The following is a 24678-nucleotide window of genomic DNA, read 5'->3' as shown; positions in this document are numbered from 1 at the left end:
CCGTCGGCTCCTCCCCAGAAGTGGTCCCACCTGGAGCTCTTCTCCATCGGCTCCTCCCCAGAAGTGGTCCCACCTGGAGCTCTTCTCCGTCGGCTCCTCCCCAGAAGTGGTCCCACCTGGAGCTCTTCTCCGTCGGCTCCTCCCCAGAAGTGGTCCCACCTGGAGCTCATCTCCATCGGCTCATCTGGAAGTGACCCCACCAGGACCATCTCCATCGGCTCCTCCCTAGACACCATCCCACCAGGACCCCCCGTCCCTGTTGTGTCCCCCAGTCCCCGGCGCCATGGAGGCGTGGCGGCAGTGCGCCCACTGGCTGGTGGCGGCGCGGGTGCTGCCCGCGGGGCACCGGGCGAGCAGCCCCGGGGGGCAGGTGTGGGACCTGGCGCAGGCGCTGCGGGACGGGGTGCTGCTCTGCCACCTCCTCAACGCCCTCCTGCCCCGCGCCGTGCCCCCCCGCGACATCTGTCCCCGTCCCCAGATGTCACAGGTGCGACTGTGGGAAAATACCCACTGGGGGGGGGGGTGGGGTGGAACTGGTAACTGGGAGGGGGGATAATTGCCCCAGGAAGGGGTACAGGCGTGCTGGTTCCAGCAGGGGTGATGGTGGTGGTGACAAAGACAGGGCTGGTGTGAATGAGGGTGATGGCAATGGGGCGATGACGGGGATGATGGTGGGGATGGTGACAGTGGGGTGACGATGACGATGGTGGTGATGCTGGTGCCAATGGGGATGATGATGGTGGTGACAATGGAGTTGATGGTGACAGTGACATTGACGGTGACAGTAACAGGGCTGGTGTGAATGAGGGTGATGGCAATGGGGTGATGGCCGTGGTGGCGGGGACGGTGGTGGTGATGGTGACAGTGGGAGTGCTGCTGATGGTGGTGATACTGGTGCCAGTGGGGGTGATGATGATGATGGTGACAACAGGGTTGATGGTGACAATGATGGATGGTGAAAATAGGGACAATGGTGATGGCACCAATGGACAATGCTGTTGACAAGGGGAGTGACGATGGCAGTGACAGTGACAACGCTGGGGGTGACAGTGATGGTGATGACGATGAAGTTGGTGGTGGTGGGGTGACCATGGTGGTGGCCATGGGTGTGGTGTTGATGGTGGCAGCAACCATGGGGGTGACGATGACCATGACAACAACGATGGTGACAATGATGGTGTTGGTGCCAGCGAGGATGACAGTGACGACGATGGTGTTGGTGGCAGTGACAATCACGGTGATGACGGTGGTGCTGGTGCCAACGAGGATGACGGTGACAGTGGTGGTGACTGTGATGATCATGATGATGATGATGGTGACAGTGTGAATTGGGGTGACAGTGGTGGTGATGGGGGTGACAGTGACGATGACAGTGTTGGTGATGGAGATGGCGGACGTGCCAGCGCCAATGGCGGTGACGACGGTGGTCACAACTGGGGGAAGGTGACGGGGTTGATGGTGCTGACGGGGATGACCGTGGCGGTGACAAGGATGGCGACGGCGACAGCGGCGACACGGGTGACAACGGGGGGGTGCTGATGGGGACGGTGGTGGTGATGACGGTGCCACGGTGCCACCGCAGTTCCTGTGCCTGAGGAACATCCGCACCTTCCTGACCGCCTGCGCCGACAAGTTCGGGCTCCCGAAGCACCGGCTCTTCGGCGCCTTCGACCTCTTCGACGTTCAAGACTTTGGCAAGGTGGGACCCAGGCGCCCGGGTCGGATCCCGGGGTGTGGGGGGGGGAACCCAGGCACGTGGCTCCCACCCCTCCGTCCCCAATGTCCCCTCTGTGTCCCCAGGTGATTGACACCCTCTCAACGCTCTCCTGGACCCCCATCGCCCAGAGCAAAGGCCTCACGTGAGTGCAGAGCCCCCGGGCGGCCGGGCCCCCTCCCCGAGGGACCCAGGCGGCCGGGCTCCGAGGGACCCAGGCGGCCGGGCTGTGTGTGTCCCCCCCCCTCCAGGCCCTTCCCGACTGAGGACTGCGTTGGGGACGATGACATCTACAGCGGCCTCTCTGACCTCATCGAGTGAGTGGGGCAGATAGGGAGGGTATTGAGGAGATACTGGGGGGTACTGGGAGCAGGTTAGGGGGGTTCCAGGGAGCTTCAAGGAGGGGTTTGGGAGGCACTAGGGAGGGTTAGGGGGTGCCAGGGGGCATTAGGGGGGGCAGTAAGGAGTATTGGGGGGTATTGGGGAATAGGGGGGTATTGGGGGATATTAGGGGGGCGTTAAGGATCAGTACAGGGGGTATTAAGGGGAGTATTGTGAGGTACTGGTGGGGTTAGACGGTGCCAGGGGGGCCCTCAGGAGGTACTGGGGGGTATTGGGGTGCCAGGGTCATTAGGGAGGGCACTAGGGGAGTATCGGAGGCTACTGGGGGATATTAGGGGGTATTAAGGGTCATTGGGGGTTATTTAGGGGGGTACCAGAGGTATTAGGGGAGATTAAACGAGTTCCTGGGTGCGTAAGGGGTTAATAAGGGGTTTCAAGGGGCATTTGGGGCTATTAGAGGGGTACCAGGGGTATTGGGCTATTAGAGGGGTACTGGGGGTATTGGGGGGCAATAGAGGTGTTTGAGGGGGGGTTATGGGTGAATTTGGGATATTATAGAGGTTTAGGGGGGTCAGAGGGACACCAGGGGCTTATTGGGGGGCAATAGAGGGGTAGCAAGGGTATTAGAGGGGTACATGGGGGTACCGGGGGGGGTACTGGAGGGGGACTGGGGGTGTTTAAGGGGTACCAGGGGGTATTCAGCTATCAGGGGAGTACCAGGGGGGTTGGGGTGTGTTAGAGGGGTATTGGGGGGCATCAGGAGGTATTAGGGGGTATTAAAGGAGTATGGGGAGAACCGGGGGGGGGTGGCATTAGAGGAACCCCAAGGGGGTATTTGGGAGGATCTGGGGGGGAGGATTTGGGGTGCAGGGGGGTACCAAGCCGTCCCCACACAGCGACACGGCGGAGGAGGACGATGACCTCTACGACTGCGTGGAAGCCGAAGGGGACGACGGCGACGACATCTACGAGGATCTGATGAGAGTGGAGGCCCCCCCGACCATGGTGGGTCCCCTCCCGGACACCCGGGTGTCCCCCAGATGCCTGGGTGTCCCCCAGATGCTGGGGTGTCCCCCCCGCCAGACGCCTGGGTCCCCTCCCGGACGCTTGGGTCCCGCTGTCTCCGCAGAAGGTGGAGGTGGACCGGAGGCTCTGCTGCCTCCAGGAGCTGAGACAGACGGAGGAGAGGTACACCGAGACCCTCGAGTCCATCTGCCAGGTGGGCTGGGGACGTGGGGAGGTCACTGGGGACATGGGGGGACAACGGGGACATGGGGATGCAGGGACATGGTGGGACACGGAGGATAAAGGGAGACATGGGGACGTGGAAGACATTGGGGACATGGGGGACATTGCAGACATGGGGACGTGGTGGGACATGGGGGATGGGGTGGGACATGGGGGACATGGCAGATGGGGGGACATGGGGGGACATTGGGGACACAGGGACCTGGAAGACTTTGGGGACATGGGTGACATTGCAGACATGGGGACGTGGGGGATGTGGTGGGACACGGTGGGACATGGGGGATAAGGGGAGACATGGGGATATGGAAGACATTGGGGACATGGGGGACATTGCAGACATGGGGACACGGGGGGACATTGGGGATGTGGTGGGACGTGGGGGACATGGCAGATGGGGGGACATGGGGGGACATTGGGGACATAGGGACATGGAAGACTTTGGGGACATAGGGGACATTGCAGACATGGGGGGACATTGGGGATGTGGTGGGACATGGGGGTCATGACAGATGGGGGGACTTGGGGGGACATTAGGGACACAGGGACATGGTGGGACATGGGGGATAAGGGGAGACATGGGGATATGGAAGACATTGGGGACATGGGGGACACTGCAGACATGGGGACACGGGGGGACATTGGGGATGTGGTGGGACGTGGGGGACATGGCAGATGGGGGGACATGGGGGGACATTGGGGACACAGGGACATGGAAGACTTTGGGGACATGGGTGACATTGCAGACATGGGGGACATTGGGGATGTGGTGGGATGTGGTGGGACATCGGGGACATGGTGGGACATGGGGTACATATGGGGGATGTGGGGGGGATATTGGGGAAATAAGAAGACTTGGGGGACATTGGGGACAAGGGGAAATGTGGGGGACGCGAGGAGGTGTGTGGGGACATTGGGGAAGTATGGGGACATGCGGGGACAAGGGGACATGGGAGAATATGGGGCGTTGGGGGACACTGGGGGAATAAGGGGACATTGGGGACAGAGGGTGACGTGTGGGACATCAGGGAGATGAGGGGACAGGGACACGGGGGATGGGTGACACCGGGGACAGGGGGGGACATGGGACATGCGGGGGACTCGGGGCCCTGGGGGACATGTGGGACACGGATGGAGATGGCGATGAAGGGGACGGGGACACGAGGACATGGGGCACCGGGACAGGTTCCCCCCCCAGTGTCCTCAGTACCCCCTCCCAGTGCTCCCAGTAACCCCAGTGCCCATAGCACTTCCTGCGGCCGCTGCGGCACTTCCTGCAGCCCCAAGACCTCGAGAGCATCTTCATCAACATCGAGGTGACCCCAGTAACCCCCAGTAACCCCTACCCCTGCTCCCAGTAATGCCCAGTAACCCATCCCACTCCTCCCAGTAGCCCTCCAGGGCTCCCAGAGCTTCCAGTAACCCCTCTCAGTGCTCCCAGTATCCCCTAGTAACCCCTCCCCCTGCTCCCAGTAACACCCAGTAACCCATCCCACTCCTCCCAGTAGACACCCAGAGCTCCCAGTGCTCCCAGTAACCCTTCCCACTGCTCCCAGAAATGCCCAGTAATGTCCCAGTCCTCCCAGTAACCCTCAGTAACTGCAGTAGGGGTTGCTGGGAGGGTCTGTGGGATCTGGGGGAGGGTCGGGGGGGGGGGTGTCCCCCTCTTTTGGTGGGTGACACCCCCCCCCTCGCCCCACAGGAGCTGCTGCAGCTGCACCGGCTCTTCCTGGGGGAGCTGCGGGGGGCACTGGGGGGGGCGGGGGGGGGGCGCGGGCTGCCCCCCCTCTTCCTCGCCTACAAGGAGAGGTGAGGGGCAATGGGGGGCCGGGGGGGGGTCCTGGGAGGGTCTTGGGGGGCAGGGGGAGGAGGCTGGGGGGCACAGGGGGCAATGGGGGCCGGGGGGCTGGGAGGGTCCTGGGGGTGATGAGGGGCCTGGGGGGGCAATGGGGGGGCCTGAGGGGTAATGGGGGGCCGGGGTGGGCTGAGGGGGGGCAATGGGGGGGGCCTAGAGGGGCCTGGGGGGCAATGGGGGCCCAGAGGCGTGAGGCCCATTTCAGGGTCCATTTGGGGGCAAATTTTGGATCCATTTTTGGTCCAGTCTGGAGTTATTTTGGGTCCAGTTTCAGCTCTGATTTTGGGTCCAGTTCTGTCCAGTTTTGGTCTAACTTCAGGTCCATTTGGGGGTCAAATCTGTCCACTTCAGGTCCAATTTCAGATGCGTTTTGGGTCAGTTCTGGCCATTTGGGGCCGGATACCAGCTCCAATCCCGCCCGTTTTGGGGCCCACTTCAGCTCCACTGTGGGTCCATCCCGGCTTTGATGCCAACGCCGGTTTTGGCTCCGTTTGGGGCGGAGTCCGGCTGCGTTTTGGGTGGGTTTGGGCGGGTTTGGACGGTTTCCATCCCCGCAGGTTCCTGCTCTACGGCCGCTACTGCAGCCAGGTGGAAGCGGCCGCCCGGCGCCTCGACCAGCTCGCCACCAGCACCGACCTCCGCATGAAGCTGCAGGTGGGCCCGGATGCCTGCGCCCCCTCCCCAACCCCCCCCCCCCCGACCCCCCCTGAACCCCCTGCTCCCCCCCAACCGCCCCACACGAAGGTGCAGGTGGGCTCAGGTGCCTGAGCCCCCTCCGTAGGAACCCGTGACGCCCTTTGGGATGCCTGGAACCCCCTCAGTCCCCCTGGAACCCCCCGGGACCCTCCCAGCTGCCTCCCCCAGAACCCCCATATCCCCCCATGTCCCCTCATGACCCCATGTCCCCTCATGACCCCTCTGACTCTCCCAGTCCCCGTGACCCCCATGTCCCCATGACCCTCACGTCCCCCGGACCCTCTCCATCCCCATGACCCCCCATGACCCTTGTGACCCCCCATGACCCTTGTGACCCCCGTGACCCCCAGGAGTGCTCCCAACGAGCCAACAACGGGCGCTTCTCCCTGCGGGACCTCCTGATGGTGCCGATGCAGCGGGTGCTCAAGTACCACCTCCTGCTCCAGGTCTGCTCTCCTGGGGCACCCCTGGGTCCCCTGGGGTGCGCCTGGGTCCCTTGGGGGACATCTGGGTCCCTTGGGGAAGGACAAGGGTACTGGGGTCCCCTGGGATGCACCTGGGTCCCTTTGGGGACACCCGGGTCCCTTGGGGAGGGACAAGGGTGCTTGGGGCCCCTGGGGTGCGCCTGGCTCCTTTGGGGGGACATCTGGGTCCCCTGGGGAGGGACAAGGGTTCTTGGGGCCTCTGAGGTGCACCTGGGTCCCTTTGGGGACACCCGGGTCCCTTGGGGAAGGACAAGGGTGCTTGGGGCCCCTGGGGTGCGCCTGGGTCCCTTTGGGGACACCTGGGTTCCTTCTGGGCACACCTGGGTCCCTTTGGGGACACCCGGGTCCCTTGGGGAAGGACAAGGGTGCTTGGGGCCCCTGGGGTGCGCCTGGGTCCCTTTGGGGACACCCGGGTCCCTTGGGGAGGGACAAGGGTGCTTGGGGCCCCTGGGGTGCGCCTGGGTCCCTTGGGGGCCACCTGGGTCCCTTGGGGGACATCTGGGTCCCTTGGGGGTCCCGGGTGGCTGGGTCCCCACAGTGGGGAGGGCAGCCCTCACCCCTGACCCCCAGGAGCTGGTGAAGCTGACCCCGGAACCAGCCGAGAGGGAAAGGTTGCGGGCGGCCCTGGATGCCATGAGGGTGGGTCCCGGGGGGATCCTGGGGGGTCCTGACGTGGTCTGGAGGGGCGCAGGGGAGGTTTGGGGGAGTCTTGGGGATCCTGGGGGGTATTGGGGGGTCCTAAGGGGCTCCTGGGGTGTCTTGGAGGGGTCCTAGGGAGATCTTGGGGGGATCCTGGGGGGTCTGGAGGGATCCTGGGGGATTTTAGGGGGTCCTGGGGTGTTTGGAGGGGTCCTGGGGGGGGTCGGAGGGATTCTGGGGGATCTTAGGGGGTCCAGTGGGGGTTTGGAGGGGTTTGGAGGGGTCCGAGGGGGTCCTGGGGGGATCCTATCGGGCCTGGGGAGTTCCTGAGGAGGTCCTGGGAGGGGTCCTGGTGGGTTCCGAGGGGCTCCCAGTGGGTACTGGGAAGTCCTGGGTGGGTCTTGGGGTACCCTGGGAGGTCTGGGGGGTGCTGGGGGAAATGTGGGTGCCCTAGAGGGAGCTTTGGGCGTTCCTGATGGAGTCAGGGGGGTATTTGAGGGTCAAGGGAGGCTGGAGGGTATTGGGGGGGTCCCCAGGGGTATCGGGGGGGTTCGGGGGTTCCTGACTGGTGCCCCCCCAGGACCTGGCTCAGTGCGTGAACGAGGTCAAACGGGACAACGAGACCCTGAAGCAGCTCACGAGCATCCAGCTCTGCCTCCACAACATGGTGGGGACCCCCCCGTCCCCCCCAAACCCCTCCAGCATCCCTGGGACACCCCCCCCCGCCGCCATGTCCCCCAATGTTGCCCATATCCCCCTTGTCCCCCATGTCCACCACGTCCCCCCAAACCCCCATATCCCCCCATCTGCCCCTCGTCCCCCATATCCCCCTGTTCCTCCCGTGTCCCTGCCCCCCCCATGTCCCCCCCCGCCCCCCCCACATCCCTGCTGATGTCTGGCACAGCCACAGTCCCTGGCGCAGTTCGGTCGCCCCAAAATCGACGGCGAGATGAAGGTCTCCAGCACCGAGCGACGCTCCAAGGTGGACAGGTGGGACGGGGCGAGGGGCACCATGGGGACACCGTGGGGACACCGTGGGGACATGGGAACACCACAGGAACCTGGGGACACCCATGGGAAAGCTCCAAGGACATCCATGGGGACATGGGAACACCACAAGGACCCGGGGATCCCCCTGGGGACACCACAGGGACACCGTGGGGAGGCAACGGGGAGCCCCATGGGGACATGGGAACACCACAAGAACATCATGGGGACATCGTGTGGACATGAGGGAAGCAAAGGGGTGCGGGGACACCCTTGGGGAGCTGGAGACACGGTGGTGACACCATGGGATCGTGGGAAAACAGGGACCCCCATGGGGACACCCACGGGGACATAAGGATGGGAACACAGGGACACCTTGGGGACGTGCTTGTCACAGAGCAAACGACAGAGCAGAGGCCACTCCAGGGCGGTGGTGGGGACACCCCAAGGCATGTGGTGGCCTTGGGAACCCAGTGTCACCCCCACCCCTGTCCCCAGGTACGGCTTCCTCCTGGACAAGGCCCTGATCATCTGCAAGCGCCGTGGGGACTCGTACGAGGCCAAAGACGTTGTGGACCTGCAGAGCCACCAACTGCGGGATGGTGACCTCGGCCCTCGTGATGGCAAGAAGGTACCCTGGGACCCAGGCATCCAGTTCCCAAAGAACCCAGGTGTCCAGGTCCCTGGTGCTCCCAAGCAGCCAGGTCTGGTGGTCCCCAGCATCCAGGTCCCTGGTGGACACGAGTGGCCAGGGCTGGTGGTCCCCAGCATCCAGGTCCCTGGTGGACACGAGTGGCCAGGTCTGGTGGTCCCCAGCATCCAGGTCCCTGGTGGACACGAGTGGCCGTGTCCTTAGTGGACACACTGAAGCCTGGTGGCCCCAGGAATGAGGTCCCCAGTGGCCCCAGGTATCTGGGTGCCAGTGAACCCAGGTGTCCCACCACCATTGAGCCCCACCCATGCCCACAGTGGACCCACACCTTCCTGCTCATCGACACAGCCGGGCTGCAGGGCTACGAGCTCTTCTTCAAGACCCGTGAGTTGAAGAAGAAGTGGCTGGAGCAGTTCGAGATGGCCCTGTAGGTGTCCCTGCACCCAAGGGGTGAGGGGACCTGCCCCACTGGGGGCTGGGTGGCCATGGGGGGGCTGATTCACCCCCACCAGACCCAGGTCCCCCCATGTCTTGCCAGCTCCAACATATTTCCTGAGCACGCCCTGGCCGATGGGCATGACTTCCAGATGTTCTCCTTTGAGGACACCACGTCCTGCAGGGCCTGCCAGATGTTGCTAAGGTAGGACCCCAAAACTATGTCCCCCACTACCCTGGGGGGGCACAACGGGGGACAGGGTGACCTGGAAGATGGGGTTGGGGGACTCTGGGGGAAGGGGAGGCCCTGGGGAGGTGACTGGAGGTGGTGTGAGGTCTTGATGGGTCAAGTGGAGTTGACGCTAAGGTGGGACAAGCCTTGGGTGGGATAAGGTCTGAGTTGGTAATGGATTGGGTAGGTTGAATCCTGGGTAAACCAAGGCCAACGTGGGTCAAGTCTTGGGTGGGTTGAGGCCTGGGAAGGTTGAGGACCTGGTAGGTCAAGCCCTGACTGGCCCCAAGGCCAAGGTGGGTCAAGGGTTGGGTGGAGACCAAGGTGGGTCAAAGGTTGGGCCAAGGCCAAGGTGGGTCAAGACCAGGGTGGGATAAAGCTGAGGTGGTTTGGTCCTGGTGGGGCCAAGGACCTGGTGGGTCAAGGACTGGCTTGGCCCAAGGCCCAGGCGGGTCTAGGATTGGGTCAGCCCTGGGTGGGCCGGGCTGGGTGGGTGCAGGTGGGCTGTTGGGTGTCCCCTTGTGCTGACCGTGACCCTGTGTGTGTCCCCCCCCCATGTCCTGCCGTCCCCCCAGGGGCACGTTCTACCAGGGTTACCGCTGCAGCCGGTGCCGGGCCCCCGCGCACAAGGAGTGTCTGGGGCGGCTGGGGACCTGCGGGAGGGGCGGCGCCGGTGAGAGGCATCGCGGGACGGTGGGGGGGGGACGGTGGGATGGCGCGGGGGTGGGGAACGGTGGGATGGCGTGGGAGTGGGGGACGGTGGGATGGCGCGGGGGTGGGGGACGGTGGGATGGCGCGGGGGTGGGGGACGGTGGGATGGCGCGGGGGTGGGGGACGGTGGGATGGCGCGGGGGTGGGGAATGGGATGGCGCGGGGGTGGGGAACGGTGGGATGGCGCGGGAGTGGGGAACGGTGGGATGGCGCGGGAGTGGGGGACGGTGGGATGGCGCGGGGGTGGGGAATGGGATGGCGCGGGAGTGGGGGACGGTGGGATGGCGCGGGGGTGGGGGACGGTGGGATGGCGCGGGGGTGGGGAATGGGATGGCGCGGGGGTGGGGAACGGTGGGATGGCGCGGGAGTGGGGAACGGTGGGATGGCGCGGGAGTGGGGGACGGGATGGCGCGGGGGTGGGGGACGGTGGGATGGCGCGGGGGTGGGGAACGGGATGGCGCGGGCGTGGGGAACGGGATGGCGCGGGGGTGGGGGACGGTGGGATGGCGCGGGGGTGGGGAATGGGATGGCGCGGGGGTGGGGGACGGTGGGATGGCGCGGGGGTGGGGGACGGTGGGATGGCGCGGGGGTGGGGGACGGTGGGATGGCGCGGGGGTGGGGGACGGTGGGATGGCGCGGGAGTGGATCATCGTGGGACTGCAGGGAGTGGGACACTGGGACACTGTGGGATGGGGGAGTGGGGCACAAGATGGCTGACGCGGAGCAGGGCATTGTGGGATACAACATGGCCACCATGCAGCAGGGGTGGCCCAGGCGGAGCGAGGTTTTAAGGGATAGTCCAGGTGGAGCTGGGCATGATGGGACACCCTAACGAGCCCCACCCACCCCTGTAGGAGCCTAATTAGCACCCGGTGTTAATCAGGGCAGGGCTTAAAGACCCTCAACTAACGAGCATCTCCTTTCCCACCCCACAGATTCAGGCTCTGGCACGAGGAAGGTAACAGCAAAATGGGTCAAAACGGGCTGAAATGCCCCGAATTTGGGAGTGGGGGGACCCTGGGGGGTGTCATGTCCGCCCCCACCCCACTGGGATTAACTGGAGTCTCGTTGTTCCGCAGAACAAATCGCAGCGGCCGGGCCCCGAGAAGAAGCGGGGAGACCTGGGTGAGGACGGCGTGGGGGGCTGGGGCGCCCGGGCCCACGCGGTTGGGGGGCAGAGGGGGTGGCCGTGCCCCAGATGTCTGGGCTCACCCCGCCCCCCCGTCGGGCGTCCTTCTCCCAGGGCTGCCCAAGATGGAGGCGAGCCAGCCCTACAGCGGCATCCCCCCGCCGCCGGGGGCCGTGGGTCCCGCCCTGCGCCTCAGCCCCGGGGACGTCGTGGAGGTCACCATGGCCGAGGCTGAGCAGCTCTGGTGGCAGGTGGGGACGGGACCCTTGTGGCCATGATGGGGTGGCCCTCCATGATGGGGGCAGACCACCATGGCCATCCCGGAGTGGCCCTCCATGATGGGGGCAGACCACCATGGTTGTACTGGGGTGGCCCTCCGTGATGGGGGCAGACCACCATGGTTGTACTGGGGTGGCCCTCCGTGATGGGGGCAGACCACCATGGTTGTACTGGGGTGGCCCTCCATGATGGGGGCAGACCACCATGGCCGCGCTGGGGTGGCCCTCCATGATGGGGGCAGACCACCATGGTTGTACTGGGGTGGCCCTCCATGATGGGGGCAGACCACCATGGCCGCCCTGGGGTGGCCCTCCATGATGGGGGCAGACCACCATGGCCGCCCTGGGGTGGCCCTCCATGATGGGGGCAGACCACCATGGTTGTACTGGGGTGGCCCTCCGTGATGGGGGCAGACCACCATGGCCGCGCCGGGGTGGCCCTCCGTGATGGGGGCAGACCACCATGGTTGTACTGGGCTGGACCTCCGTGATGGGGGCAGACCACCATGGTTGTACTGGGCTGGACCTCCGTGATGGGGGCAGACCACCATGGCCATCCCGGGGTGGCCCTCCATGATGGGGGCAGACCACCATGGTTGTACTGGAGTGGCCCTCCGTGATGGGGGCAGACCACCACGGCCGCGCTGGGGTGGCCCTCCGTGATGGGGGCAGACCACCACGGCCGTGCTGGGGTGGACCCTCATGATGGGCTGGGGCAGACCCCCAAGTCCATGCTGGACCCCCATGGTGAGCTCAGACCACAACGGCCACGATAGGCCAAGCTAGACCCCCACGATGAGCTGGGGAGCCATGGTTGGGCTGGACCCCCATGATGGGCCTGGGCCAGACCCCCACAGCCAGGCTGGACCCCTGTGGTCCTTCCAGCCTCCTGGGGTGCAGGGGGCTCACCCCATGGTCCTCCTGACCCCACGGTCCTTCATCCCCAGGGCAGGAACGTGGCCAACGGTGACCTGGGCTGGTTCCCCTGTGCCGCCGTGAGACCTTTCATCTGCGTGAGTACGGGGACCCCAAAAAGTCCCCAGGAGCCCCTGCACCCACCCTGATGTCCCCAAGAGGTTGGGAGTGTCCTGGGATTTGAGGGGGAGGGGGGGGGAGTGTCTGTGGGATATGGGGGGGTCCTACAGGAGGTACCTTCTGGCCCCCCTTGATCCCCAACTCTGCTTCTCTCCCCCAGGTGCCACTGCCGGATCTCTCTGTCTACCCCTGGTCAGTGTTGGAGCCCCCCGTTGCCCCTGGGACACCCCAAACCCTCCTCTGGGCTCTCGTAGCCCCTGGGCACCTCCTCCAGGCTCACCTTGTAGCCCCCAGGACCCCCTGAATCATCCTCTGAGGCCCCATCCTTTCCGAGGGTCACCCCAAATCTCCCCTCAGGGTCACCCCATCCTTCCTGGGGTCACCCTATAGCCTCTAGGAGCTCCCAGATCGCTTCCTGGTGTCCTTCACCCTTCCTGAAGTCACCCCATAGCTCCCAGGGGTACCCAGATCACTCCTGGTTCACCCCAAATCCTCCTTCAGAGTCACCCCATAACCTCCATGCCCCCCCCCCCCCCCCAATCCTCTCCAAGCCCCTCATCCTTCCTGGGTCTCCTCAAATCCTTCCCCAGGGCCCCACAAACCCTTTCTCTGGGTCCCCTGTCCCTCCTGGAATCACCCCAAATCCTCTGCTGAGCTCTCCATCCTTCCCACCCCCACCCCCCCAAATCCTTCCTCAGGGTCCCCAAAAATCTTCCGAGCTCCCCTATCCTTCCTGCGATCACCCCACAGCTCCCAGGGCCCTCCCCAAATCCTTCCCCAGGGACACGCAGCCCTCCTGGTGCCCCCTCCCCCCTGATCCCTCATCCGGGTTGCCCCAAATCCCCTCAAATTACCCCAGGGAGGGGCAGGGGACAGCAGTCTGGGGGCTCAGGACCCCCATCCCAAAATCCCCAGGTACGCTGGTCCCATGGAGCGGGGGGAAGCCGAGCAGCTCCTGATGCCCCGCTCCGACGGCGCCTTCCTGGTGAGGCAGCGGGTGAAGGACGCCGGCGAGTTCGCCATCAGCATCAAGTAGGGCCTGGGGGCGCCTCCAGGGTGGGGGAACAAGGTGGGGGGTGGGGGGGCGCGGTCCCTGGCTCAGCCCCCCCATGTTCCCCTGCCCAGGTATCGCGGGGAGGTGAAGCACATCAAGGTGATGACGGCGGAGGGGCTCTACCGCGTCACCGAGAAGAAGGCGTTCAAGGGGCTGGTGGTGAGCACGGGAGCCCCCTTCTCTGCCCCCCCCCCCCCCCTTCCCCCCAACCCACACCTCTGGGTCCCCCATTTTGGGGTTGGGGGCTGGCGGTGACCCCAGGGCTCGCCCACGTCATCTCCAGGAGCTGGTGGAGTTCTACCAGCGCAGCTCGCTCAAGGATTGCTTCAAGGCCCTTGACACGGCGCTTGTGGTGCCCTTCAAGGAGCCCGAGAGCCGGGCTGGTCCCCGGCCACCTGGTAGGACCTCCGGGGGATGGGGTGGGAATGGAGGAGGCGGGATGCGCCACTGGGTGAGGGTGGGATGGAGGAGGTGACCGTGGGGTGGAGGAGGTGACCGTGGGATGGAGGAGGTGACCGTGGGGCGGAGGAGGTGTGACCGTGGGGCGGAGGAGGTGTGACCGTGGGGCGGAGGAGGTGTGACCGTGGGGCGGAGGAGGTGTGACCGTGGGGCGGAGGAGGTGTGACCGTGGGGCGGAGGAGGTGTGACCGTGGGGCGGAGGAGGTGTGACCGTGGGGCGGAGGAGGAGGTGACCGTGGGGCGGAGGAGGAGGTGACCGTGGGGCGGAGGAGGAGGTGACCGTGGGGCGGAGGAGGAGGTGACCGTGGGGCGGAGGAGGAGGTGACCGTGGGGCGGAGGAGGTGTGACCGTGGGGCGGAGGAGGTGTGACCGTGGGGCGGAGGAGGTGGGGTCCTTGTTGTGGGTGGCAGTGGTGGGGTGGACTCAGCAGTGGTGAGATGGATGTGGTGGGGTCTTCCTACTTGAGCGATGGTTGAGAGGATGGGCTGAGGGGGGACAACTGAGTCACGGGGACAGGCCGAGGGGTGAGTCAAGGGAATGGTGGAGGCCAAGGGAGAGGAGCAGCCACGGGACGGATCGAGGGGGACAAACGGCCCAGGGGGACAAGTTGAAGGGATGGGGGTGAGGGGGGGGGCTGAGGCACGGGGGTCAAGTCGTTGATGATGGCCAAGAGACGGGGTGAGGGACCAGCGATGGGATGAGCCGAGGAGGGTCAAGCGGCCAAGAGGGACGGCCGGGTGCGGGGGCCACGTCAATGGAGACGGCCAAGGGATGGGCGGAGGGCAGGGCCATGGGGCAGTCAAGGGGGCACAAATGGCCACGAGGACCAGGTGGAGGAGACTTGGGTGGCCACGGGGACTTGTCCACGTGTACCCCGGCCCCCGGCCCTCCCCAGGAGCCGTGCGCAGCTTCGGGTCGGCCAAAGCCCGCTATGACTTCTGCGCCCGGGACCGGACGGAGCTGACGCTGCGGGAGGGCGACATCATCCGTGTCCTCAGCAAGAAGGGCCACCCCGGCTGGTGGAAAGGAGAGATCTACGGGCGGGTACGGCCCCTTCCCACCCCCGGGGTCCCCTCCCAGGCTCCTCACACCTTCTCCCAACGTGTCTACCTTCTCCCAACGTGTCTACCTTCTCCCAACGTGTCTTCCTTCTCCCAACGTGTCTACCTTCTCCCAACGTGTCTACCTTCTCCCAACGTGTCTACCTTCTCCCAACGTGTCTACCTTCTCCCAACGTGTCTTCCTTCTCCCAACGTGTCTTCCTTCTCCCAACGTGTCTTCCTTCTCCCAACGTGTCTTCCTTCTCCCAACGTGTCTTCCTTCTCCCAACGTGTCTTCCTTCTCCCAACGTGTCTTCCTTCTCCCAACGTGTCTTCCTTCTCCCAACGTGTCTTCCTTCTCCCAACGTGTCTTCCTTCTCCCAACGTGTCTTCCTTCTCCCAACGTGTCTTCCTTCTCCCAACGTGTCTTCCTTCTCCCAACGTGTCTTCCTTCTCCCAACGTGTCTTCCTTCTCCCAACGTGTCTTCCTTCTCCCAACGTGTCTTCCTTCTCCCAACGTGTCTTCCTTCTCCCAACGTGTCTTCCTTCTCCCAACGTGTCTTCCTTCTCCCAACGTGTCTTCCTTCTCCCAACGTGTCTTCCTTCTCCCAACGTGTCTTCCTTCTCCCAGGTTGGATGGTTCCCGGCAAACTACGTGGAGGAGGATTACTCGGAGTATTGCTGACCGCGGCGGACCCCCATCCCATCCACCATCTTGTGTCCCACCACCTGTGTCCCCTGCTCCCAGAGGCCACACCGTCCCACCCCACCCTTCCCCCTCGCCATTAATTTATGCCTCTTCCTGCCCAGGAGGGACAATAAATGAGGATGAGGATGAGCTGCAGGGTCGGATTGTCTGGGAAGGGACCCAGGCGGTGGGGTGGGGGGATGAGGTCAAGGTGGTGCAGTTGGTTCCTCTGGGAATGGCCCCAGATGTCCAGGAATGGATGAGACCACGGGGTTGATGTCTCCAGGAAGGGACTCAGATGTCCAGGCAGGGATGAGACCATGGGGCTGATGTCTCCAGGAGAGGACCTGGATGTCCAGGAATGGATGAGACCATGGGGTTGATGTCCCCAGGAAGGGGCCCAGATGTCCAGGCAGGGGATGAGACCATGGGGCTGATGTCTCCAGGAAGGGACCCAGATGTCCAGGCAGGGGATGAGACCATGGGGTTGATGTCTCCAGGAAGGGACCCAGATGACCAGGAATGGATGAGACCATGGGGTTGATGTCCCCAGGAAGGGACCCAGATGTCCAGGCAGGGATGAGACCACGGGGTTGATGTCTCCAGGAAGGGACCCAGATGACCAGGAATGGATGAGACCACGGGGTTGATGTCTCCAGGAAGGGACCCAGATGACCAGAAGCGGATGAGACCACGGAGTTGATGTCCCCAGGAAGGGACCCAGATGACCAGGAATGGATGAGACCATGGGGCTGATGTCTCCAGGAGAGGACCTGGATGTCCAGGCAGGGATGAGACCATGGGGCTGATGTCTTCAGGAAGGGACCCGGATGTCCAGGAATGGATGAGACCATGGGGTTGATGTCTCCAGGAAGGGACCCAGATGATCAGGAATGGATGAGACCATGGGGTTGATGTCCCCAGGAAGGGACCCAGATGTCCAGGCAGGGATGAGACCACGGGGTTGATGTCTCCAGGAAGGGACCCAGATGACCAGAAGCGGATGAGACCACGGGGTTGATGTCCCCAGGAAGGGACCCAGATGACCAGGAATGGATGAGACCATGGGGCTGATGTCTCCAGGAGAGGACCTGGATGACCAGGCGGGGATGAGACCACGGGGTTGATGTCTCCAGGAAGGGACCCAGATGTCCAGGCAGGGGATGAGACCACGGGGTTGATGTCCCCAGGAAGGGACCCAGGTGTCCAGGCAGGGATGAGACCACGGGGTTGATGTCCCCAGGAACGGACCCAGATGTCCAGGCAGGGATGAGACCACGGGGTTGATGTCCCCAGGAAGGGACCCAGATGACCAGGAATGGATGAGACCACGGGGTTGATGTCCCCAGGAAGGGACCCAGATGACCAGGAATGGATGAGACCACGGGGTTGATGTCCCCAGGAAGGGACCCAGATGACCAGGAATGGATGAGACCACGGGGTTGATGTCCCCAGGAAGGGACCCAGATGACCAGGAATGGATGAGACCATGGGGCTGATGTCCCCAGGAAGGGACCCAGATGTCCAGGCAGGGATGAGACCACGGGGTCAATACCTCCAAGAAGGGACCTGGTTCTCCAGAGAGGGGCCGTGGACAAGGTTACAGGGTCACCTTGAGCAGAAAGGGACCAGCTCGCCCAGGTGGGGGTGAGGCCATGGAGCCACCATCTCCAAGAAGGGACCCCGTGTCCGGGCTGGGGGACGATGACGAGGCCGTGGGCTTGGTCCTTCTCAGAACAGCCCCGGGCGTCCGGGCGGGGGAGCCCCATCCCCGCCGTTACGTGCCATGAGCAGCCTCAGGCCTCAGCCCACGCCGGGGGTGGGGTGGGGTGGGGGAGGAATGCGGGGGGGGAAGCGGTTTGTGGGGCCATTCGGTGGTTTCGGGGCTGTCCGGTGCCACTTCCTCTCTGCCACCGGCGCCGAGGGGCCACCGCGTCCCCTGCCCTGTCTCCTGTCATGGGGTGGGTCCCTCTCGCTGCTTGTCTCTGGGGTGAGTAGTGTCCCCTCCTCCCCCACCCCTACCCCCCCCCCCCCCCAGAGGGTATTTTGGGGTGAAATGGAGGGAAATGGGAAAAGGGAAACTGAGGCAGGGACGGAAGTAGGTCAGGGTTCTCAGAGCTGCTGTGCAAAGCAGCCCAAAATGGCTTGAAATCACCCCAAAAAAGGAGCTTCTGGAGCTGGGGGGGGGGGTGTCAAGCCCTGAAATGGGGGGGTTGAGCTTGGGTGTGGAGACTGAACCTCCCCAAATGAGGTCTCGAGCCCCAAAAAGAAGGGTTTGAGGCCTGATTGGGGAGGGTTGAGCCCCCAAAAGGGGGATTTGAGCCCCAAAATGGGGTTTGGACACCTGGTGGGGGGGGGGTGTGAGCCCCAAAATGGGGCTTTGACACATGGGGGGGGGGGGGAGGGGGGTGTTGAGCCCCCAAGAGAAGGATTTGAGCTTTGGGGCTACGGAGAGACCCAAAAAGGGGGTTCTGAGCCCTCATGTGGGTAGGAGGAACCCCAAAAGGGGAGGGGGATGACCCAAAAAGGGGGGATTTGGCCCCACCAAAGGAGGTTTTCATGGGGGCATGGAGCCCAAAACCGGGGTGTTTAGCCCCAAAAAGGGGAGGGTTGAGCCCTGCTGGGGGAAGAAGGAGCCCCAAAAGGGGCGGCTGAGGCCCCCAATTAAGGTTTGATACCCCCCAAAATTGGGGTTTAACCCCCAGAAGTGGGGGTTGAGCCCTATGGAGGAGGAGATCCTGGGGGGGGGGGGGGTCACCCCTTGAGGGAAGGGGGTCCTGATGTGCTGATGTCCCCCTGTGTCCCCTCCCCCCCCCCAGCGCTGTGCCACCTCCTGAGCCACCTCCCCCCCACTGAGGGTGACGAATTAGGTGAGTGGGGGGGGTCTGGGGAGGGGGGGGGGTTAGGGGGGGAATCTGGGGGTCCCAGCGGGAGATCAATGGGCGGGGGTGGGGGGGAGGGGTCAGGCTCAGAGGTGGGTCCTGCCCCCCTCCCCCCGTGTGTGTGTGTCCCCCACCCCCCAGACTCCTGCGGTCCCCACTTCTGCTCCGCCACCAGCTGCTGCCTGGGGCAGCGGGCGGGGGGCGTCCAGAGGGGACACTGGGCCTGCGGGTGCCCCCCCGGGACGGTCCTCGTCCACCTCAACTCCACCATCTCCTGCCAGGGTAAGGGGGCAGACACCCCACTGTCACTATCCCCCCGTCCCCCCCTTTAACCCTTTCCCCCTCTTTTTGCCCCGTTCTAGGGGTGCGAAGCGCCCCCTAAGCCACACAGGCAACACCCCCCCCCCCCAACCTTCCTAAAAAGCCCCAAACTGACCCAAATCCACAGGGTTTGACCCCAAATCGGAGCCCACCTGTAACGTCCCCATCCTGGAGGAGGCCTGGAAGAAGTGCAGGGACCCCAAGGTGGGGGTTGAGGGGGGCAAGGGGGGGGGGGGAGAAAAAGTGGGGGGGATGGAGGTGTGGACAGGAGGAGATGGGGAGGGAGGGAGGGAGGGATGGACAGACGGACGGACAGATGAATGGGTGGATGGAGGGAGGGATGGACAGACGGACGGACAGATGAATGGGTGGATGGAGGGAGGGGAGGGATGGACAGACGGACGGACAGATGAATGGGTGGATGGAGGGAGGGGAGGGATGGACAGACGGACGGACAGATGAATGGGTGGATGGAGGGAGGGATGGACAGGAGGAGATGGGGAGGGAGGGAAGGAGGGATGGACAGAAGGAGATGTGGAGGGATGGACAGACGGACAGACAGATGAATGAGTGGATGGAAGGAGGGATGGAGAGAGGGACAGACAGAAGGATGGACGGATGGGTGGAGGGACAGACGGATGGACGGATGGGTGGAGGGACAGACGGATGGACAGAGGAAGAGAGAGATGGTCTGAGGGAGGGTTGGAGGGACAGACAGACAAAGGGCCAGACGGAGGGAGGCCTGGAGGGACAGACGGGGGCTTGGAGGGACAGAGGGAGGGAGGATGGCGGGAGGCAGGGAGGGCGGGACAGACAGACAGACAGACGCCCGCGGGGTGCGGGTCAATGGTGACACCCCCCCACCCCAGACCCCGCCAAAGGACGCCGCCTGCGCCCGCCTGTCGGACACCCGGAGGCTCCTGGAGGACGCCTGCACCTGGCCCACGGAGAGCAACCTGGAGGTGACACGGGAGCACACGCGTGTGCCGGGGCCGGGCGTGTCCGCGTGTGCCGGGGCCGGGCGTGTCCGCGTGTCCACGTGCACCCTGTGTGTCCCCGTGGGCGTCCCCTGCGTGTGCGCGTTCCCGCGTACAGCCCCCTGCCCGTCCCCTACACGCGTGCAGGCCGTGTCCATCGCCTCCATGCGTGTGCCTTCCCGTGTGCAGCCCTGTGTTCGGCCCCGACACGTGTGCATCCCACGTGCGTGCTCCCGTGCATCCCCTACACGTGTGCATGGCCTGTGTCTGTCCCGTACGTGTCCCCTACACGTGTGTGTTTCTGTGTCCATCCCCTACATGTGTGTTTCTGTGTCCATCCCCTACACGTGTGTGTTTCTGTGTCCATCCCCTACATCTGTGTGTTTCTGTGTCCATCCCCTACACGTGTCCATCCCCTACACGTGTGCATTTCTGTGTCCATCCCCTACACGTGTGTGTTTCTGTGTCCATCCCCTGCACGTGTCCATCCCCTGCACGTGTGTGTTTCTGTGTCCATCCCCTACACGTGTGCATTTCTGTGTCCATCCCCTACACGTGTGCGTTTCTGTGTCCATCCCCTACACGTGTCCATCCCCTACACGTGTCCATCCCCTACACGTGTGCGTTTCTGTGTCCATCCCCTACACGTGTGTGTTTCTGTGTCCATCCCCTACACGTGTGTGTTTCTGTGTCCATCCCCTGCACGTGTCCATCCCCTGCACGTGTGTGTTTCTGTGTCCATCCCCTACACGTGTGTGTTTCTGTGTCCATCCCCTGCACGTGTCCATCCCCTACACATGTGTGTTTCTGTGTCCATCCCCTGCACGTGTCCATCCCCTACACGTGTCCTTCCCCTGCACGTGTCCATCCCCTACACGTGTCCATCCCCTACACGTGTGCGTTTCTGTGTCCATCCCCTACACGTGTCCATCCCCTACACGTGTCCGTTTCCGTGTCCATCCCCTACACGTGTGTATCCCCACGTGCATCCCCATATATGTTCACCCCGTGTCCACCCCACACATGTTCACCCCGTGTGCACCCCTACACGTGTGTATCCCCATGTGCATCCCCATATATGTCCACCCCGTGTGCACCCCTACACGTGTTCACCCTATGTGCACCCCTACACGTGTGTATCCCCATGTCCATCCCCATATAGGTCCATCCCGTGTCCACCCCTACACGTGTTCACACCGTGCCCACCCCTACACGTGTGTATCCCCACGTCCATCCCCACATACGTCCGTCCTGTCTGCACCCGTCCATCCCGTGTGCCCCCCCGCCCACGCGCCCATCCCACGGGCACCCCCCCGTCCCCGCGCACCCCTGACCCACGCGTGTGCCCCCGCCAGGCCACGCTGCGCCAGCTGCAGGGGACGCTCGGGGGCAGCCGCCCCAACGCCACCGAAGCCGCCGCGCTGCTGCTGCAGAGCACCGAAGCCCTCGTGCTGCGGACGGCCCTCAACGACCCCGGCTCCGGGCTCCGAAACTTCACCACCTCCACCATGGGTACGCCGGCACCCGTGGGTGCCCCCCAAGGCCCCCCGGGATCCTTGCAGCGCCCCCAAAAGCCTCGCAGCGCCCCCAGGACCCAGCTGGGGGGGGGGGCATCGCTGCAGCCCTTCCCTGGGCTCTGCCGGAGCACGGTGGTGCCCGGGGCAGGCAGAAGACCCCAAAAAGGCCTTTTTTTCACCCCAAATCAGAGGCCGCGGTGGAGGTGGTACCTGAGGACTGTCCCCAGCCCACGCTGGTGCTGACGGTGAGCGAGCAGAACCTGACCATCAGCTGCCACGAGGTGGTGGGCAACGCCCAGGCAGGTACGGCCACCACGCTGCTAGTGCCAAAAAAAAAAAAAAACCCCGAAAAAATTTAAATAACCCCTAAATTGGGTATTTTTGGGGTGGTTTTTGACTCGGTTCTCCGGGCAGGCACGGGTGTTGTGGCCTTCATCGTCTACAAGGCAGCAGACGAGTTGCTGAGCAGCATCACGGAGACGCCCCAGGGAAAGATCAACTCCCGCGTGGTCAGCGGCACCGTGGGGAAACCCGGCGTCACCTTCAACGTCACCTTCAACCTCACCCTGCAGCACCTCACGGTGGGGGCCGGGGGGGGCCCTGGGGTTCGGGGGGTGGTGGTGGGGTGGGGGGCACGCTCGGGGTGGGGATTGGCACGAGCGTCAGGCGTGTCGGACCAAATCGTGGCGGGGTTGGCAACGAGCCGCGGCGGTGCGAATTGGGAGCGTGGCGGCGGTGGATCCTCGTCCCAGGGTAAATTTAGGGCCGGTGCGTCCCTGTTCCGGTGCGGGTTTGGCTTTGGTGCATCCCTGTCTCGGCACAAATCTGGATCCAGGGTCAATCCGGACTTGGTGCGTCTCCATCTTGACGCAAATTCGGATTCGGTGCATGCCCCTCCCGGGGTAAATCTGGATCCTGTGCAAATTCGGGTTCGATGCATCCCCGCCCCGATGCGAATTTGGTTTTGGTGCCTCCCCGTCCTGGTGCCGATTCGAATCTGGTGCAAGATTCAGCTCATCCCCATCCCGGTGCAAATTTTGACCCTGTGTGAATCCGGGGCTGGTGCACCCCCACCTTTGCGCAGATCTGGTTTCGGTGCATCCCTGTCCTGGTGCAAATCCGGATTCAGCGCATCCCCGTCCTGGTGCAAATTCAGATCCCGTGCAAATTTGGGGCTGGTGCACCCCTGTCCTGGTGCAAATTTGGTTTCGGTGCGTCCCCCATCCTGGTGCAAATCCGGATCCCCTGCAAATCCGGGGTCGGTGTGTCCTTACCCTGGTGCAAATCGGGATCCCGTGCAAATTTGGGGGGTGGGGGGTTGCTGCATCCCCATCCCGGTGCAAATCAGGATCCCGTGCAAATTTGGGGGGGGGGGGGGGGGTTTGCTGCATCCCCATCCTGGTGCAAATCCGGATCCCCTGCAAATCCAGGGGCGGTGTGTCCTTACCCCGGTGCAAATCGGGATCCTGTGCAAATTTGGGGGGTGGGGGGTTGCTGCATCCCCATCCCGGTGCAAATCCGGATCCTCTGCAAACCTGGGGTCACTGCATCCCTGTCCTGGTGCAAATCCGGATTCAGCGCATCCCCGTCCTGGTGCAAATTCAGATCCCGTGCAAATTTGGGGCTGGTGCACCCCTGTCCTGGTGCAAATTTGGTTTCGGTGCGTCCCCCATCCTGGTGCAAATCCGGATCCCCTGCAAATCCGGGGTCGGTGTGTCCTTACCCCGGTGCAAATCTGGATTCAGCGCACCCCTCATCCTGCTGCAAATCGGGATCCCGTGCAAATTTGGGGGGTGGGGGTGTTGCTGCATCCCCCATCCTGGTGCAAATCCGGATCCTCTGCAAACTTGGGGTCGCTGCATCCCCGTCCTGGTGCAAATCCGGATTCAGCGCATCCCTGTCCTGGTGCAAATCGGGATCCCGCGCAAATTCGGGGTCGCTGCCTCCCCATCCCGGTGCAATCCCAAGCTCAGCGCCCCCCGTCCCCTTCCACCCCCCCACCCCCCGCCGCGGGACGTGCCTCCAGCGGGCCTGTGCTCGGCAGGCGCTCGAGGCGACCGAGGAGCCGCGCTGCGTGTCCTGGCAGACGGCGGGCGCCGACGGCCGCTGGACGCCCTCGGGCTGCGCCCGCCTCGGGGGTGACGCCCTCAGCTCCGTCTGCGCCTGCAACCACTTCTCCACCTTCGCCATCCTCATGGCCCCCCGGCCCCTCAGGGTGAGAGCCCCCTCGCCCCCGTCAGGTACCCCGTTTGGGGGCGTTTTCCTCTTCCCCAAACGGAGGAGGCCTCGCGTGACGGTCGCCCGCAGGAGAGCTTCGCGCTGACGGTGGTGACCTACGTGGGGATGTCGGTGTCGCTGGTGTGCCTCCTCCTCGCCATCGGCACCTTCCTCCTGTGCCGCTCGCTCTGGAGCGTCAGCGTCAGCCTCCACCTGCAGCTCAGCATCTGCCTCTTCGCCGCCGACCTCCTCTTCCTCGTGGCCGTGCACCGCGCTGCCAACCAGGTACGGGCTCCTCAGGGTCTCCTTCGGCGTCTGGGGATCTTCGGGGGCTCCTGGAGCTTCCTTGGGGTCTCCATGGGCTCCTCAGAGTCTCCTTCAGTGTCTTGGAACCTTCAGGGGCTCCTCAGGGGCTCCTTGAACTTCCCTGGGGTCTCCATGGGCTCCTCAGGGTCTCCTTCGGCATCTGGGGATCTTCGGGGGCTCCTGGAGCTTCCTTGGGGTCTCCATGGGCTCCTCAGGGTCTCCTTCAGCATCTTGGAACCTTCAGGGACTCCTGGAGCTTCCTTGGGGTCTCCATGGGCTCCTCAGAGTCTCCTTCAGTGTCTTGGAACCTTCAGGGGCTCCTGGAGCTTCCTTGGGGTCTCCATGGGCTCCTCAGGGTCTCCTTTAGCGTCTTGGAACCTTCAGGGGCTCCTGGAGCTTCCTTGGGGTCTCCATGGGCTCCTCAGAGTCTCCTTCAGTGTCTTGGAACCTTCAGGGGCTCGTGGAGCTTCCTTGGGGTCTCCATGGGCTCCTCAGGGTCTCCTTTAGCATCTTGGGACCTTCAGGGACTCCTGGAGCTTCCTTGGGGTCTCCAAGGGCTCCTCATGGTCTCCTTTAGCGTCTTGGGACCTTCAGGGGCTCCTCAGGGGCTCCTTGAACTTCCCTGGGGTCTCCATGGGCTCCTCAGGGTCTCCTTCGGCATCTGGGGATCTTCGGGGGCTCCTGGAGCTTCCTTGGGGTCTCCATGGGCTCCTCAGGGTCTCCTTCAGCATCTTGGAACCTTCAGGGACTCCTGGAGCTTCCTTGGGGTCTCCATGGGCTCC

At 64.1% G+C, this 24678-nt stretch overlaps 1 protein-coding gene across 3 annotated transcripts; it reads left to right on the top strand.

The window, feature by feature from the left end:
• The first annotated feature begins 283 nt into the window (after window positions 1-283).
• VAV1 (vav guanine nucleotide exchange factor 1) lies at window positions 284-15771 on the top strand. 3 transcript variants are annotated; one of them, XM_086478873.1, is made up of 27 exons: window positions 284-487; window positions 1583-1699; window positions 1801-1859; window positions 1966-2031; window positions 2953-3061; window positions 3189-3275; window positions 4549-4617; window positions 5004-5110; window positions 5714-5810; window positions 6203-6298; window positions 6908-6976; window positions 7557-7643; window positions 7881-7966; window positions 8462-8594; window positions 8933-9042; window positions 9154-9255; window positions 9858-9946; window positions 10929-10951; window positions 11073-11118; window positions 11237-11373; window positions 12348-12413; window positions 12596-12627; window positions 13351-13467; window positions 13561-13648; window positions 13773-13887; window positions 14844-14992; window positions 15620-15771. In XM_086478873.1, exons 1-27 carry the CDS (start codon window positions 284-286, stop codon window positions 15671-15673), a joined length of 2514 nt encoding a protein of 837 aa, XP_086334999.1. In that variant the 3' UTR covers window positions 15674-15771. The 3 variants fall into 3 exon arrangements, with proteins under 3 accessions (XP_086334999.1, XP_086334997.1, XP_086334998.1); XM_086478871.1 differs by having other exon boundaries at window positions 3186-3275; window positions 9858-9955; XM_086478872.1 differs by lacking the exon at window positions 10929-10951 and having other exon boundaries at window positions 9858-9962; window positions 11057-11118.
• Window positions 15772-24678: the final 8907 nt, after the last annotated feature.

The sequence above is a fragment of the Leptosomus discolor genome, chromosome 28 (assembly GCF_034619465.1).
Source record: "Leptosomus discolor isolate bLepDis1 chromosome 28, bLepDis1.hap2, whole genome shotgun sequence".
Classification (NCBI taxonomy): domain Eukaryota; kingdom Metazoa; phylum Chordata; class Aves; order Leptosomiformes; family Leptosomidae; genus Leptosomus; species Leptosomus discolor.
Note: the sequence above shows the minus strand (reverse complement) of the source record. Positions and strands in the feature narration are given on the sequence as shown.

What these genes read in the sequence shown, in the direction of transcription:
- VAV1 (XM_086478871.1), top strand. Translation starts at nt 284, where the DNA reads ATGGAGGCGTGGCGGCAGTGCGCCCACTGGCTGGTGGCGGCGCGGGTG. An exon ending in GCCTGCCAGATGTTGCTAAG is followed by an intron (nt 9,256 to 9,857) that starts GTAGGACCCCAA and finishes CCGTCCCCCCAG; the next exon opens with GGGCACGTTCTACCAGGGTT. An exon ending in GAGTTCGCCATCAGCATCAA is followed by an intron (nt 13,468 to 13,560) that starts GTAGGGCCTGGG and finishes TCCCCTGCCCAG; the next exon opens with GTATCGCGGGGAGGTGAAGC.